The sequence below is a fragment of the Gobio gobio genome (assembly GCF_949357685.1).
Source record: "Gobio gobio genome assembly, chromosome: 12".
Taxonomy (NCBI): domain Eukaryota; kingdom Metazoa; phylum Chordata; class Actinopteri; order Cypriniformes; family Gobionidae; genus Gobio; species Gobio gobio.
The window spans coordinates 14,027,791-14,045,821 of record NC_137105.1 but is presented as its reverse complement, the minus strand read 5'-3'; the positions used below and the strand labels follow the sequence as shown (position 1 = coordinate 14,045,821).

The 18,031-nt window shown below is 38.5% G+C and overlaps 1 protein-coding gene across 10 annotated transcripts in view; it reads left to right on the top strand.

Annotated features, from left to right (window-relative positions):
- Positions 1-10,102, top strand: part of adgrg6 (adhesion G protein-coupled receptor G6) — a 50,890-nt gene extending 40,788 nt beyond the window's left edge. For 6 of the 10 annotated variants that reach the window (XM_079831892.1, XM_079831891.1, XM_079831890.1 and 3 more), the window contains 8 exons: positions 440-567; positions 1,298-1,566; positions 1,697-1,799; positions 1,959-2,242; positions 3,181-3,282; positions 3,758-3,910; positions 4,169-4,207; positions 8,979-10,102. In XM_079831892.1, the coding sequence (XP_079688018.1) occupies positions 440-567; positions 1,298-1,566; positions 1,697-1,799; positions 1,959-2,242; positions 3,181-3,282; positions 3,758-3,910; positions 4,169-4,185 (1,056 nt within the window). In that variant the 3' untranslated portion in view covers positions 4,186-4,207; positions 8,979-10,102. The remainder of the gene's footprint in view (positions 1-439; positions 568-1,297; positions 1,567-1,696; positions 1,800-1,958; positions 2,243-3,180; positions 3,283-3,757; positions 3,911-4,168; positions 4,208-8,978) is intronic. The other 4 variants (XM_079831889.1, XM_079831888.1, XM_079831887.1 and 1 more) reach the window with 1 other exon arrangement.
- The last annotated feature ends 7,929 nt before the right edge of the window (positions 10,103-18,031 follow it).

The following is an 18,031-nucleotide window of genomic DNA, read 5'->3' as shown; positions in this document are numbered from 1 at the left end:
AAATCTTTTTTTTTTATTTTAATTTTAATCAAAAAGTTTATTTTGTTTAAAATGGATTGATTGAGGAATACTAAGAAGGTTGATGTCTAACTTTAAAAAATGAATGAGGAGGAGGGTAGTGAATGACGTCTCGGGTCGCTAAAGACCCGAGGTATGCATTTAAGGGTTAAAACCTTTCCAGCGTTCGACCAGCGTTTAGTTTTGCATCTGCCCTTTCTCGTTCATCAGTTCTGACCTAAGCTTACGCTATGCCTCAGTTATACGTCAGAAACTATTTCTTTAATTTCTTTGTATAAAAAAACGTACATCTCTTACTTTTTATCTATGGATGTGTTTTTCATATTTCACCAATTGTCAATGATAAGTTAACACTAATGAGACACTAACATCTCTGAAGAATGCCATTATTGATTAGCTTTGCCTCACTTTTGTCTTTTAGGACATCTCTGGAGCTTCTGCGCAGATAGATGAGAAGAACAACAGGGTTCTTACCTTTATTACCTACATCGGCTGTGGCATCTCAGCCATTTTTTCAGCAGCAACACTACTCACATACATCGCTTTTGAGTGAGTTTCTTGACCGCGTTTGACTTTTAAACCTTTTTTTAATGACTCCTCTAAGTGAACACATTGTGAAATCTTACATTTGGCTTTACAGTAAGATCTATTAAAATAATTCTTCGTCAGCTCTACAAAATATCCAGGATTGGGTTTTACCAGGTTTAGGCTACACTCCACTCCTCAAGCCCTAATTATGTACCATAAAATTAGACTGCTTGTTTCTAGTATTTAATGATGCTGATATTTAAAAAAAAAAAAATTTGAATTTGAAATAAATTATAATTTTTATTTAGTAAGGAAGTATTAAATTGATCAAAAGGGACAGTAAAGACTTTTATATTGTTACAAAAATGCTGTTCTATTAATCAAAGTTTACAAAAAAAATATCAAGCTGCTCAACTGTTTCCAACATTATAGATAATAAATGTTTCTTGAGCACCAAATCATCATATTAGAATGATTTCTGAAGCTCACACACACTGAGGACTGGATTAATGGCTGTTGAAAATTCAGCTTTGCCATCACAGGAATTTATAACTTTTAAAAAAATTTACAAATAAATTGCAATACTATTTCAGAAAATTGCTGTTTTTACAGTATATTTGAGCAATTAAATGTAGCCGTGGTTAGCATAAGAGACTTACAAAATTATCTGTAGACCCTAAGTATTGAAACTGTACTGTAAATGGCTAAAGGTGCAACGGAACTCATTGCTTTCTTTGAATTGAATCTGTAGGAAGCTGCGGCGAGACTATCCTTCCAAGATCCTGATGAATCTCAGCACGTCACTCCTCTTCCTCAACATGGTGTTTCTTCTGGATGGCTGGTTGGCTTCATACGACATTGAGGGATTGTGTGTGACAGTGGCTGTTTTTCTGCACTTTTTTCTTCTCACTTCCTTCACCTGGATGGGCTTAGAGTCCATCCACATGTACATTGCCCTGGTCAAGGTCTTCAACACCTACATACGGCGGTACATCCTCAAATTTTGCATCGTGGGATGGGGTAAGTTTTACACCAAAAATTATTTCCAAACTTTTTTGCTAGTTGTTTGCCAATGTTCAATATAATATGAGATCACTGTGAAGGAACGTTGAACATATTAGGCAGTGAGAAGATCGGACTGTGTTTTCAGGTGTCCCTGCTGCAATTGTTGGAATTGTGTTGGCTGTGAGCAAAAATTCTTATGGAAAAAACTATTATGGAAAAGCAGAGAATGGACAGGGCACATCCGAATTGTAAGTTTGGCCCAAGAAATTCAAACATACAATTTTTTTATGTCACATTTCTTCTGCAACAGATCTGTGTTGTTCACATTCTTGATAAAGAATGAATTTCTTTTGGAAAGATCTTTTACTTCCTTATTCTGTTGGTTTTACCGGTCTTTCTTTCTGTAGCTGTTGGATTCATAATCCGGTGGTATTCTACGTGACGTGCGTTGGCTACTTTTCCATGATCTTCCTGATGAATGTTGCCATGTTCATCGTGGTTATGATCCAGATCTGCGGGCGTAACGGCAAGCGCAGCAACCGAACACTCCGGGAGGAGATCTTGCGTAACATGCGAAGTGTGGTCAGCCTGACTTTCTTGCTGGGCATGACCTGGGGCTTTGCTTTTTTCGCCTGGGGTCCGGTCAGCCTGGCCTTCATGTACCTCTTCTCCATTTTCAACTCCCTACAGGGTTGGTTTATACTTACACCATTTTCAATATATCCTGTACATTTAAAACCCCATGGAATCACTTGATGCTGGGTATGATATTTTTCATGTATTTACACAGAGAAAAAATGTGTCAAAATTGTACCTTTAGAGGTACAGCAGCTTGTCACCCTTAAAATGACATATTTGTACCTTTTAGGAGTAAAAAAGGTACAAAGATGTCCTTATAAGGGTACTGTCCCAGTGACAAGCTGTTGTACCGTTTCCTATTTATACATACCAAATGATTTTTACCCTTTTCCCCCTAATCTGATAGGCTTTAGTTACACCACAGGCATAAACTATGGTTTGCTACTTTTTTAAATGACAAAAATCTGCCACATGAGTCATTTACCAAAGATCGATTTTAGATGCATATAATCTGTCAAAAGTGAAATTTGTCGATCTATAGCCCTTTAAAACATTTAGGAGGCCCAAACTGTTTGATTTCATGGGCATTGATTTTTTTTTTTTATTATTATTGTTTATTTGACATTTCTTTACTTTTAAAATTGTTGTTGTAGTATAAGCACAACTTTAAAATATCCTCTCTATATATTTCTATCAAAATATTTTATATATATTTATTATTTACGGTTATAAAGTTACAATTATCCCAATTTTAGCTCTTAATGTTATTGCCATTAAAAAAAACAATTGTTACCCAATTATATTCTGCCGAAACCCGGGATCGAACCAGGGACCTTTAGATCTTCAGTCTAACGCTCTCCCAACTGAGCTATTTCGGCCTGTAGGAGGTATAGGTAATAAATCTGTAGTTCTTTATGTGATCCGCTAGAGGTCGCTTTGGTATTATTGGTATTGAACTTTTTACAGAGTCTATTAAATGTAAAATACGATAAATCATTTGAAATTAGTGTGTAGGTTAAAGATTATTGTTTGTTGTTTTTTTTCCAACAGGATTATTCATATTTGTGTTCCACTGTGCCCTGAAAGAAAATGTACAGAAGCAATGGAGGAGATATTTGTGCTGTGGAAAGTTCCGCTTGGCAGACAATTCAGGTAAATTTAGTTTACTATTTAACTATTTAGTTTTTTTAATTAATAGTTGTTTTTCACGGGGATTTTGTCAGCTACCATATGTGAGAATCCTATACCGAGGGAGATTCATATATTTAATAAAACTACGCTTTGGGTATCGCCTATTCTGTGACTACATCTTTAGGTGCTGAATTCCTGAGACTTGGGTTGCACTTAGAATGTGTTAGAATGTGTTTCATTAAAGCCCAGCTTTTGAGACTTTCTCAGAATTATTGTTAATAAAATTTAAGACCAGAGAGAACTTAGCTGGGCTTTACTTCCAGTTAAATCTGATAAAATAAGATGTGAAGTTAAACTGTGCTGTTTTTCTGTGCCAGTCCCACACAACTTTCCTTTATCTGTCTTGTATGTATGATGATGGAATGTCAGAATTAACTGTTTTATTGTGACGGAAGTTAACTGGTAGTTATAGATAACATTTAACCATATTTTGCAGACTGGAGCAAGACTGCCACTAATAATACCAAGAAAGTGAGTTCTGATAACCTGGGAAAGTCCCTCTCCTCCAGTTCCTTTGGCTCCACTACAGCCAACTGGACGTCTAAAGCCAAAGCCACATTAAATCCCTTTGCCAGGCACAGTAATGCAGGTGAGCATAAAAATAATGATGTGGATTGCTGCCTTAGACCACAGTCGCATTAAGATGGAATAAAACTGGTATTTAATTCCAAAGATAGGGCTTGACAATGTTTTGTTAGCATGCTCTAAGTAATACATTGCTATGATTTGTAATAGTTGATTATTTGCCTTGTGTTACTTTGTGCTTTGCTCTACTGTGTTACTTTTTGTGTGACTGTACGCCTTGACTCAGTGGTGCTGTGTGTCTGTATTTATGTTTGTGGTATAGATAGTACCCTGCAATAATGCCATGGAGAGACTTCCTGAGGTAAAACCACGCAAGCCAGCCTGAGTTCACACTGCTTTTCTCTATTCATGTGATCAGCTTCCCCGGTTGGGATAGACTGAATTCAATCCAGCAGCCCTAGACATAATACCTAGTCTAACTCACTCCTAACACATAAATGCTACTTTTGACCCTCCAAAACAGTCCTTCATATGACATTACGTTTAAAAAAAAAACGTTAGGCATCTGCTGTGATGTTTTATGATGGAATCCTGTTGGATTGAATCCAAGTTGTGGAGTGACATTCAAGAACTAGAAAGCACACTGCTGCTGGTTGTCATTGTGATTAGCATAGCAAATAAAGTTGCTAGCAGAGAGGTGCGATACAAGGAAGCACCTCAGTGCTGAAAAAATAATTCCAAAGAGGTTATAGACTTGACTCCCATCCAGCCTTTCAGTAGACACTGACAAGCTTTAGTGTCTTTTAAGAGTTTTGAATGTCATTTGCACTCTGTTTGACACTAATTTACCTCACGGTGGGCTGTTTTTATTTGTCTCCATTGTTTTGTTCTTTTTCTTTTTGTTTGGCAGTGTTAATGTCCCTACAGGAGAAAATATGCAGCTTGCATTGCTGACACTAAAACATATAAAACCATACACAGTAAAACTTAATGCCCACAGCAGGATCAATCTACATGCTGGGCATGCAAAAAATAAATCCACTTGTCCCAGACGAGCGTTAATGTCGAGAACTGGGATAGATTATATGCTCTTGCTGTTTAGCACTAATAATGCACTTAACATCAGAGATTTAAACACTATAGATGCGATTTTTATGCACAGTAGAGTTTTTCATTGCAAAATATTGAGACATTTAGGATTCAGGAGGTATAAACTTGCTATATTTGCACACATGCTAAGATGAAAGAAATGTGCTTGTTATGACACTGCAATTGCATCATTACATGCAGTTATACATACATCATCCATCTTACATTCTTCAAAAGATAACTTAGTAAAGCTCACTCTGTAATTATGTATTTTAAGTTATTGTAATGTACACTGTATACATTTTTCCTTAACAATATTTATAATTAACCATTCTTTGTATCATTAAAGGTACACTATGTAACTTTTGGCCCTCTAGCGGTTAAACAAAACTGCAAAACTGTTTTGGTTGTGCTTCGGCTTTACGTGACTGTGCGGATGAATATGTTTATCCTACTGCTCATAAAACATTCAAGAGATATAACCAGTTTAGATGGCAAGGATCTTAAGCTGACTAGCTGAAGACGTTACTGTAGCTATACCCATTAATAGACACGGTACTTCCTTGAAAATAAATTCCAGCCCAGCGCTACAGCAACCATAATGTCATGAACCTTCACAATAGATAAGGTGTTACGATAAACTCTGTATGAGAGCTACATATGGCATTTATCGGTTCAATAAAATACCTTACTCACCTATTGAGTTTTTTTTGACAAATTTCAAATCCCTCAGTTCTCGCCATCTCTGAAAAGCCAAGCCAATGTTGATTTTTGTTTTATTACGAGCTCTGTTGTGTTCTCTTTTTGCCAGCAGAATCTCCTCTGTTTTCCGGTTATTTAAAGGGGTCATGAATTGAGAAATCAAATTTTTACATATAAGAGGTCATCATATTATAAAAATATCCTATACATTTCCGAACTGTCCTTGTTAGTCGTTTTGTTGAAACCAAGTCTAGAGAACGACTCGTTGTGGAATGTGCATAGATAGGTGAAAGAAAATCAACACCTACTTCACCTACATCATTGCAACTTTGGCCCCGCCCACTGGCGTGTTAGTGAGATGACGAGGAGAGAAGAGCGATGCAGGATCGAGTACAAATAACATTACCTTCCAAAGGATCCTAAAACTAGGAATGTGGTTATTTATTTTTAACAATGTGAATATATCAGTTGAGCATTATTTATTTGTATTCGATACATTTCACTGTGGATTCTTTGGTAAATCAGTCGCAATTTCAGTGCAGGCTTTGAAAACAGACTTTTACGATATGGATTCTACAGTAATGTGACAACATGTGAGTAACTGTTAATTCTAATGCCTGATCTGTGACCAGTGGTTTCTGATATGTAATGATTCATGTACAGACAGATGTTCTTTGTCTACGTGTCAGTAAATCAAGCCAGTGACTAAACGGCCAACTTCACATTGTTTCTCTTAGTAGGATGAAAATGATCTGTTATTTAAACTGTGATTAAATTATATATAGAAAGCGATCAAAGAAAAAGCTACCTTTACAATTGCTGGAGCTGTCAATCAAACAGCTTGATTGCAAACAAGTTTATCAGTGACCGAGTTCTGGACTCTCGCCAAAACTCCCTTTATAATCAACAAATCATGTGTTTGCACTGTTAGTTATGATGAAAGCAATCATGAGAGTGGATGAGATCGCTGCATTCATCGGCTACAATGCTTATCACTGCAACCTTGCATGCCACGATATAAATATAATGCTATAGATCTAAATATAATGCTATAATCAACACTTTTGACGATAAGTTAACCTTGAGAGCCGTAATAGTAAAAATGTGGTAAAAGTTTACTTAGCTATTTATATATATTTGCATATTTCATATGCAAAGATTTTAGCCAATCACAGCAGACACGCCCCTTCAAACACAGCGTTCAGAGCAGAGGGCTAAAATCAGGGTAGGAAAAATGCCTTTTATTTCAAAATTATTACAATTTTGGATGTAAAATGTATACTAACGTTATAAGTGCACTCCAGGAAACATTATAAAACAATGCAGTTTATGACCCCTTTAAAGCAGTTGGAGATATGCTAAATATCCAACCTCCATGTCAACCTCTCTTTATTTACGAATATGAGGAGACATGCACGGACATGAAAATGTACATAGTGTACCTTTAAAATATATTAAAGAATACATTTTTTATTTCTAATTTTTCCAAATGTCTAATTTTCAATTTTTGCTATTTTATTTTTGCACCTTATAGCGAAGTGAAAATCCCATCAGGCGGAGGAAGGACTAGTTCTAGTGCTAGTTAATTACAACACAAATTTATTTGCTTGATTTGTTGTTATTGTTTTGTTTGTTTGTTTATTTTTGCCAGTATGTCACAATATGTGAATTTTGCTACTTTGCTATTTTAATATACCGATCAGGCATAACATTATGACCTAATATTGTGTTGGTCCCCCTTTGGCTGACAAAACAGCCCTGACCTGTCGAGGCATGGACTCCGCTAGACCCCTGAAGGTGTGCTGTTGTATCTGGCACCAAGATGTTAGCAGCAGATCCTTAAAGTCCTGTAAGTTGCAAGGTAGGGCCTCCGTGGATCAGGAATTTGGAGGCCAAGTCAACACCTCAAACTCGTTGTTGTGTCCCTAAAACCATTCCTGAACCATTTTTGCTTTGTGGCAGGGCGCATTATCCTGCTGAAAGAGCCCACAGCCACCAGGGAATAGCGTTCCCATGAAAGGGTGTACATGGTCTGCAACAATGCTTAGGTAGGAGGTACATGTCAAAGTAACATCCACATGGATGGCAGGACCCAAGGTTTCCCAGCAGAACATTGCCCAAAGCATCACACTGCCTCCGCCGGCTTGCCTTCTTCCTGGTGCCATGTGTTCCCCAGGTAAGTGACGCACACGCACCCGGTCATCCACGGGCCAGGCCACCTTCCATTGCTGCGTGGTCCAATTCTGATGCTCACGTGCCTATTGTTGGCGCTTTTGGCTGTGGATAGGGGTCAGCATGGGCACCCTGACTGGTCTGCGGCTATGCAGCCCCATACTGTGTATTCTGACACCTTTCTATCAGAACCAGCAATTTGAGCTACAGTAGCTCCAAGTAGCAAGCCTTTGCTCCCCATGTGCATCAATGAGCCTTGGCCCCCCATGACTCTGTCGCCGGTTCCTTTCTTGGACCACTTATGATAGATACTGACCACTGCAGACCGGAAACACCCCACAAGAGCTGCAGTTTTGGATATGCTCTGACCCAGTCGTTTAGCCATCACCATTTGGCCCTTGTCAAACTCGTTCAAATCCTTACGCTTGGCCATTTTTCCTGCTTCTAACACATCAACTTTGAGAACATATCCAACCCACTAACAGGTGCCGTGAAGAGGTAATCAGTGTTATTCATAATGTTATGTCTGATCGGTGTAGAATATTACAATTAACTGTCTAAATTACCTCATCATCATCATCATCATCAAATAATGACTTTTCTAGCATAGTACATAGGAGCATAATATGCTCTAGTTGCAATGCCAAAACTGCGCTCCAGTTTAAGTTATTCTGTATTTAGTCCTGTGGGTCAGTATACCTTTCTGGAGCCCTGATTGCCCTCATAATAGGACAGAGGCTGTTCCATTTGTTGCACATTAAAAAGGAATCATTGCACAGAAAACTTAAGAAATATTGTTTTGGCAAAAGCACTATAGAATGGGACTGAAGGTGCATGTGTGCATTGGAATGTTTTTACCCAAGAATGCACAAAGGCATGGAAAATCAACAGAATGGCATGAACAATAATGACTCACCCCTTTTAATGACCACTAGTTGAATGAATTGGAAACTAATATGAACCGTCAAAGTATTGACAACACCCAGTTCTGCTTTCTTTTAAAGCAGCCAATATGTTCGAACATAGTTTACATTGGGTGCCATTCACCGTCTTCATATTGTATGCGAGTGTATATCACTTTGGCATCAATACTTGATTGCTCACTATTGCAACTATTATAAAAGTATATTCGCACAGTCCTTCAATCAACCATTGTGGCATATTTGCAGGTAAAAGTTTCTCCAATCAGAGCAGTCCCAAATGCAGCCCTTCCGACGGAGAGGCTTCCTCGTCCATCCTCCCCGTGCACCAGGTTTTGGACAAGGTAAAGGGCTACTGCTCCGTACGCTCGGACAACTTCTACAAAAACATTATCATGTCAGACAGCTTTAGCAATAGCACTAAATTCTAGGGAGAGGAGGCTGAGATGGAGCCCTCCTGTGTCCCAGACTTACCTTGTGCGGGAAGGCAGGATCATGTTTATACGCTACAGTGCATATTGAGTTAACCTTCCCCGACTGGAGTAGAGAAACACATAACCCTGTAGAGAGGGCAAGCTATGAAAGTGTGGATTTTACATACTGTGATATTCTGCTTATACTGACTATGTGATCTGTAAATAATCATAATATATTTTACTGTTTGTGCTTTTTCTAATTTCTGTTTTGCATACTTTTTTTTGCACATTACTTTTTTTTTTTTTTGTATATATAAATACATAAATGCTTGCTCTGCAGCAGAAAAATGGGACCATTTCACAACCAAAGACTTGACAAACACGAGGAGTAGTTAGTTCCTCTGTTCGGGACTGAAAGAACACGGATGGTTGGAGCTTGAATTTTCATGCGTGTGAATTTTGCTTTGGTTTAGCTTACATTTTCACTGTAAATGAGTTAATACCTTTATTTTGTCGTTATTTAAATGCTCTCTATCTTTACATGATCTACTACTGATTAACATGTTACAGAAAATGTTGTTTTTTTACAGTGTGAACATTGTTCAATTGTTTCAGTGCATACAGCTACATAAAACTGCTCTAATAGAAGGGCAGGACACCGAGATCTGTCTTCTGCTATTTGACAACGGGATGGAAAACAACAGCTATACACCAAATCTAACATGTTCCGATCTTCCTTTTGCTGTAGTTTAATGACATTGTTGTTTTGACTTGGTATTTATTTTAAACGCTTTTAAGAGATTTCTATGCTTCAGTGAAGAAAATGTCAGCGGCAGAAAACACTTACCAAGGGCTGTTCAGTTCGCTCTGGTCATCAGTGTAGATCATCATTAGTATAGCGGTTATGGATGCTTTATGAAAATGTGACATCTTGCATATTAAATGCACTTAAACCAGATCTTGTCTGTCTTATTTCTTTGAACACAGTAACGTATTTTTCTGCTTATGGTGGAAAGCCTGAAATATTAGAGATGCCTCACAAATCTTTGCATTCTATAGTGTATAGAGTCGGTGGGCGGGCTTAACATAATGATGGCAGAGTTGCGGCGGTTCCGCATGCTTGTAAACAAAGAAGCTGGCGAACAGCGGTCTTTTGAATTGGCTTTGGCCGCGACTCTGGAAGACTTGGAGTTAAGCTTTTCTTTGAGGAAAGAACAAAGAACGGCACTGAAGTCATTCTTAAGAAAGGAAGATATGTTCGGAGTTTTGCCGACCGGATACGGCGAAAGTTTAATCTATCAACTAGCTCCGCTTCACCTTCTTCGTTGCTCTGGTTGGTTGTGGCGCTATCCTATTGCGTGCAGAGGGAATTTGAAAGACAACCGTTTATCCCGCCCTTCGGATTGAGCCCTGCCAATGGTGAGTTCCCAGACCCAACATCTTGATGTGGGTCTGGCTTGTCAGGCTAGCGTAGTATAGCAGGTGGCAGGATTGACCTAAAACAAGGAACAAGTTATTCAGGTGGGCCTGGCCCACCCAATCAAGAGCTTGGCCCACTCTGGCCCCACTCCAAATAACAACCAATTCCAAAATCATTGCAATGTTCAATTCAGCTCCAGATTTTGAGGGAGATCATGCTTTTCGGTAGCCTGGCTCCGCCCTCCTATGTACTTCCGCTCAATTTTCATTTTCCTGTCTGGGTTTGCGGTATATTCTCTGGTTTTCTTCGGTCAAATTTTAACCGGTCCAATCAGCGAACAGAGGCAGTGGCTGAGAACGATGACGTTGATGTTGTGCGCTTGTTTGAGATGACATACGTCACGACCAAACATTAGCGATTGGTTATGGCAGATACAGAGTGACTCTGGGCAGATCCAATAGTTTTAAACGTCAACAGTGTACCCTTCTTCAAGGAAGTTAACGCTTGTCAATGGGGACTGGCCAGACTCTCTGTACAAATTAAATGTAAGAGAGTCTGATAGGACCAGGCTAGCATTTCGGCTGCTTGGTATCAAAAATCCACTTAGAAAACAGTAGGCTATTAGAATGTGACCGTGGTCTTCATAAGCATTCCAATGATTTGAAACTGTTCAACCTCAGGAAGACGTGAAAGAAACATGCGTTACCCGCATGGCTTTCTGTTCACATTATTGATGAACAGATCACAGTTATGTCTGCGGATAATCCGTGAGCCAAAAATAACATTCCAATTAATTGCGGGTGGGTGGATGAGAGATAAATCATTAATGTGTTGATTTTAAATAAAGACACGGAGCTCTCATTTCACTGTAAAACGCAACAAACATGCAGATGCATTGACTTAATGACTACACCAATTAGCGATTGGCTCTTTTATTTAGAAGGCCGGACTTATTCCGCCATATTGCGCATTGAGTTTTACTTTCTCCCTCATTCATAATTAACTTGTGCACCATTTAAGGCTAAATAGTAGCCTATTCAAAATTATTAGTGTGTCCCAGAACTATAATATTTTGAAATGAGTATTCCAAAGATGCCTGGATGGTGTACTTTTTCCAGATAAAATCCGAATTGCAGATCGGTGCACACTGCTAATATTGCCCACAGCTCATTAAGCATTGGACAAGGATTCGATTAGAACTACAAACACGAACAACACGTGTTTAAAAACTACAAACATGACGGGTGTGCGTGCGAGTCCGACGGCTATGTTTAGATAAAGGGGTTTGAGTAATTATCTAACCTGACGAAACGATATTTATTAAATGTCATCCACATTATATTTGATCTGCAACAGCATTGTGAACTTTTCTAATGATACGTTTGGACATTAACTTTTAAATGCATCATTGCAAACACACGAGGAGAGTTCTCCGCATGAACCCGACCGGCAGATCAATACGCTACTATATTTCTCTCCGAAACGGTAGGTAATTTAATTGAATTTGGAGGATTGACAATTTAAATGGTGACATGATGCACTTAAAGGGGCTATATGCGTTTTTCTGAAATTTAAACTCGCGACTGACACCTGTGGCCAAAAAACAGAACTGCTCTTATTTTCTGCTCGCTCTCGCAGCGGTGGTGACGTCACATCCGCAGACAGCGCGGGAAAAAACGACCCGCTAGAAAATAGGAAAAATAGGATACAGGCTTATAGGTGCACCCACTGTGAGCGGACAAGGTGTCAGTATGCTCATCAGGAGATGTTTGAGTCATAAATGGTAAAATAAAAAGGCTATTGTTACGTTTATTTTGGGGAAAAAGTTGCATATAGCCCCTTTAACTAAGCGGCTGTCTGGTAAAGATGCAGTTATGATGAAGTAGAATGTCCCAAAGCTTGCCTACTCTTCTTCTTCACACACAAAACAGTAGGCCTACATACTTTTAGGGCATGTAAGGCGAATTGGGATGCAGCATTTGCCTTCATAGGCTACCACCTAACATAACATTTGCTAACGCTAGGGGTTTCTTATCTTAAGTTATTTAGGCTACATCGCTCATAGAATGTTTTTTTTTTCTAAAAATGTTTTAGTTGGACTTTCATCTGACATTTTTTAAACTTTACTAACTACTTGTTTCAAAATGTTCAGAGAACATTCAAAAGTGATCCCATGATGTTTGCAAAATAATGGCATTCCTTTAATGTTCGAAAACATTCAGAATTACTGTTTCTATTACTTAGTGGGAACAGAATCCTTTTTTAGAACATTTCGTTAGCTGGGATGAAGTGCAGTAAATAATATGGATAATGTAGAGCAAGCGCTTTGGGAATCAAATTTCATCAAAAAACAATATCATATTTACTGTTTGTTTGATATTAAAAGAGTTCATACAGTTAAATATCATGATAAATTTAGACTTATAAGCTTATATGTGATGCGGTTATATCTTGCTCATCTTAATCATCTGTTTTTAGCTCACTTTTAATCATTTGTTGGGTTTTGTCAGGGTGTTTCCCAGCACCTAACAATGTGGTTAGTGGCTGGCTCAATGCGTCCGACTGTAACAGGGGGACAGGAATAGAGTGTTTGTTCCTTTGTCCCGGTAGTAAATGAGAGCACCACAAATTCCTTCCAGAAGTTTCTTGTGAAAGCCTTCCTGTGAGGTAAACCAGCATTCTTGATGATGCCAAAAATGAATGGAGATAAATAGCCGGGCTTATATAAAGATTCAGGCACTACTATGCTATACACCTTAACTTACATGGACGATCCTTCAATATGTGATTACTCAGCGACCAGAGAAACCAGCAATATTGGTTTACACTAGCAAGGCTTTACACATCACCTCATGGAAAACAACAACAACAGCAAAAGAAAGAGCGAGTGCAGTTATTCAGAAAATTGCTAGCCTCTAGCACTGTGGAAACATTTAGCTTTGCCATTACCCTCTCCCATGATGAGACTCCCGTTTGATCTCCGGGCACGGTGACAGTTTTATCGGTTTCTCTCACACTATACCTCTCTGAAGTCATTTTCAGCTTAACTGTAATGTCTTCCACTTTTTCTGTACACATCTAACCTCACTTTCATTATAGATAGTACGTTTGTAAGCAGTTTTTCTGTCATTGCAAGCTTAAAATCCAGAACATATTGACAAAAAAACAAACAAAATTATTGGCTATACTGCAGCCATATTTCATCAAGAAAGAATGGTCTATGTGAAAAATGTCACCATGAGTACTGTAGGTTTTAGGTTTTTATTATTTTCCTTTTCACATTAGGCCTACAATAAATATTCAGATCTTTCATTAGATTAGAAATTGATTCCAAGTTTCAACTGTCTGAAAAATCTAACTACTGTATATCCACTGATAAATGTAAACTGCTCGTCCTATTCTGTGCATCTATTATTCACAATTTAATTTACAGAAAGCTAGACATAATATTACAACTCTGAACCATACAATCTTTCTTTTGACAATGTCTTAAAGGGTTAGTTCACCCAAAAATGAAAATTAGCCTATCCCATGATTTACTCACCCTAAAGTCATCCAAAGTGTAATGGCAGTGGAAAGGAATCAGGATAGGACTCGGGCAGAAATCATGTTCATGGATGTGATTATTAACATTACTGTAGTATGAAGCAGAGCAGGACCGAGTGTTGTGGAGCTGAGCAAGGCCGCTGGAGTGATTGTTAATGAGATGAGCGCAACACTCACCCCGCGAGCAGTGGGACTTTTATTATGCCACAGTCGCAGGCACCACTTCCGCTTTTCCGGTAAGGTAATGGGGTAAGGTAACGCAGCTCTGTTTATCATATTAGATACATCTGAGTGTGTTGAAAATGATGTTATGACGTTACTCTGTTACTCTCTGCTATGACACTTCAGTAAGAGTAAAGCATTTCTGCAAAATAAAACCGGAAACCGAGGGGAACGCAGATATGACACCATTGACAGGCGACTAACTCACACGTCCCGGTTCCTTGGTTAAAATAGCAATTTTCTCATGATTTACAAATAGTTGGAAACATTTGGGATATTGTAAGTACTCAACTGAACAAAATATATAACACTGGCCTAGTGGTTTTTGGATATTTTACTGAAAAAATATTACATAGTGCACCTTTAATAAAGGCCTTATGAATCAAATCGATGCGTTTGTGTAAGAAAAACATCCATATTTAAAACTTCTAGCTTCCAGCAAATCGCCTTCCGTATTCAACTTATGGAAAAAGTGTAGCCCGCGCCTCTCGCAGTTCGAAATGCTTACGCAGCGTCTGACGAGCGTAACTGGTGTGCAATGTCGTCAGACGTAAGCATTTTGAACTGCGAGAGGCGCGGGGTCTACACTTTTCCGTAAGTTGAATACTGAAGGCCTTTATTAACCCCCTGGAGCCGTGTGGAGCAGTTTTATGATGGATATAGATGCACTTTTATGGACTTCAAAAACAGAGCAACAGTCATTGCCATTATAAAGCTTGGAAATTTTGAAAAGAAGAGGTCTAAAAGGAGAATGTCATATACACCTAGTATTACTTGAGGGTGAGTAAATCATAGGATGATTTAAATTTTTGGGTGAACTAACCCGTTAAAGGGTTAGTTCACCCAAAAATGAAAATTCTGTCATTAATTACTCACCCTCATGTCGTTGGACACCCGTCAGAGACCTCCGTTCATATTCGGAATACAAATGAAGATATTTTTGTTGAAAGCTGATGCCTGAGAAAGGCTTCAGATAGGCCTCCATTGGCATTCAGTACATTCACACTTCCAAGATCCATGAAAGGCACTTAAAACGTCGTTACAAAGTCCATCTCACCACAGTGGCTCTACAATAATTTTACGATGCGACGACAATAGTTTTTGTGTGCAAAAAAAAATCTAAAGAACACCTTAATCCAACTTGTTCTCGACTTCCGTGTGTGCCTCCACGACGCATGCGCGAGAATATGACGTAGTGCCGGCGTTCGGGAATCCATGAAATACACACTTAAGCCCCATTTTGAGCACTACGCCGAGACCTAAAGCACGATCAATGTAGAATCCAACAGCTTAGACACGCACGTCTTCCTCTGCTCGTAAACAAATCGCTTCTGGGTCATGTGTCCGAACGCCGGATCTGCGTCATATTCTCGCGCATGCGTCGTGGAGGCATACACGGAAGTCGAGAACAAGTTGGATAAAGGTGTTATTTTGATTTTTTTTGCGCACAAAAATATTGTTGTCGCATTGTAAAATTATTGTAGAGCCACTGTTGTGAGATGGACTTTGTAACGACGTTTTAAGTGCCTTTTATGGATCTTGGAAGTGTCAATGTACTGAATGCAAATGGAGGCCTGTCTGAAGCCTTTCTCAGCCATCAGCTTTCAACTAAAATATCTTCATTTGTGTTCCGAATATGAACGGAGGTCTTACGGGTGTCCAACGACATGAGGGTGAGTAATTAATGACAGAATTTTAATTTTTGGGTGAACTAACCCTTTAACTCTAAGAATGAACTGGATGCCAGAAAGATCTTTATCCAAGGCCAACTAATATGTTTACTGTCAAACATAAAGTGCCCAAACTATTTCCCATAATAAATAGTCAAATGTATTCACTATAAGGAAAGACAATCGGAAGCAATACAAAGCAATACGGTTTTACAGTATTTCCGCAAAATACTGGCAGTTAGATAATATATCACTCCTATTTGCGTCATATACTGTCACTATTGAGATTCTAGCATTATGATGTCTAATACTGTACTTTGTAAACCATTCACAGCACACATATTCAGACATATGGCCAGGCTTGCTGCCCAAACAGTAATAATATACAGTAAGTTACTATGTATTTTTTTTTTCATCCCTCTCAGGTTTGTATGGGATTGTGCCTTTTCTGTCTTTGGGGGAATTTAGACTTGTATCGTTCTTTGTAGTTTCTGGGATGGTATCTTTTGACTGAGGCATTTTCATCTCTGAAAAAGATACCAAGTAGGACATCAGTAAAATACAATTGCAAAATGCCACAATGTGTTAATTTTATAATGACACTCACTTTTTCTGGAGATCCAAGTAAGAGCAAAACCGCACACACTTTTTGTCTCTCCTGTCTGCGCAATGGCATCGTTCCACATCTCGTCTTAGACGCATTTGGAGTGAACCTACACCATAGGGAATGACCTGACTGAAAGAGAACAGCTGATATTTTAAAGTGCATTTCAAACATACCAATATTTAACATTTTTAATCAAATGTAATAGATTATTGAATAATACACTCATATAATAGCAATATAAACTTCTCAAACATAAATTGGCCACTAATTGGGTGGGTTGATATAATTAACATCTAATTATGTATTATATTTTTTAATATATAAAAAATATATTAATTATTTATTACTGTGATATAATTATTTCGTACCGACGAAAAATGAAAAATTGCGATTTTCTAGACCAATATGGCTAGGAACTATACTCTCATTCCTGTGTAATGATCAAGGAACTTTGCTGCCGTACCATGGGTGCAGCAGCGCAATGATATTACACAGCATGAAAATAGGCTAACTTCCATTAACATAACCAACGTGACAACCTGCTTGCACAGAGAGCGTGCTGGGGACTATTTTCAGGCGCTGCGTAATATCATTGCGCTGCTGCACCCATGGTACGGCAGCAAAGTTCCTTGATTATTACGCAGAGAATAGTTCCTAGCCATATCGACTTAGAAATTCATTTTCCGTCTGTCTTAGTACACAATGTAACTATACACATCACAACATGTAAATAGGAAAATCTTGGCGTTATTTTGTCACCTATTGAGCAGTAGGCTAGCTGGAGCCATTTACCTCCAGTCTTTGTGCTAAGCTAGGCTAGTGGTTGGTGGGTCAGACAGAGTTATGGCACACACGGAGAATGGTATGTATGGACTTATCTAACTCTGGGGGATACGGTGAATAAGCTAAAGTCACAAAAAGTCGGCATGTTCCTTTAATCTGACACAAGTTATTATGTTTTATTTATTATGTGGTAACACTTACAATAAGGTTCATTAGTTAGCATTAGTTAGACTAGAGCTTGGTTTTTCAAGCTCGCAAGCCAACGGAGGGTTGCTAGATGCCCTGGCTGCAAATTATATTTGCTGCCGCTAGGGTGCGTCTAGATTGCTACTGTTTTATTATTGCTGTTTGCAATTGTTCAATTTTTTTGCTGTTACTCAGCTTTTCAACTGTTACTATTAAAATGATGAACTAAAATTAAATAGTGTCGCTGTTTGCCATTACTGTACAATGTTTTAAAAATTAACAACTTTAAACTAAACAAATAATCAAATAAAATACTGAATGGAAATAAAAACGGTTGAATTCTCACTTTTAAAGGTATTTTACATGTGCAATGAATTGGTTAGGCAGCTTTACAACATTACGGATGGGTGTCTCAACTGTACCTGGGTACTGTTCCAAGCTGTACCCAACAT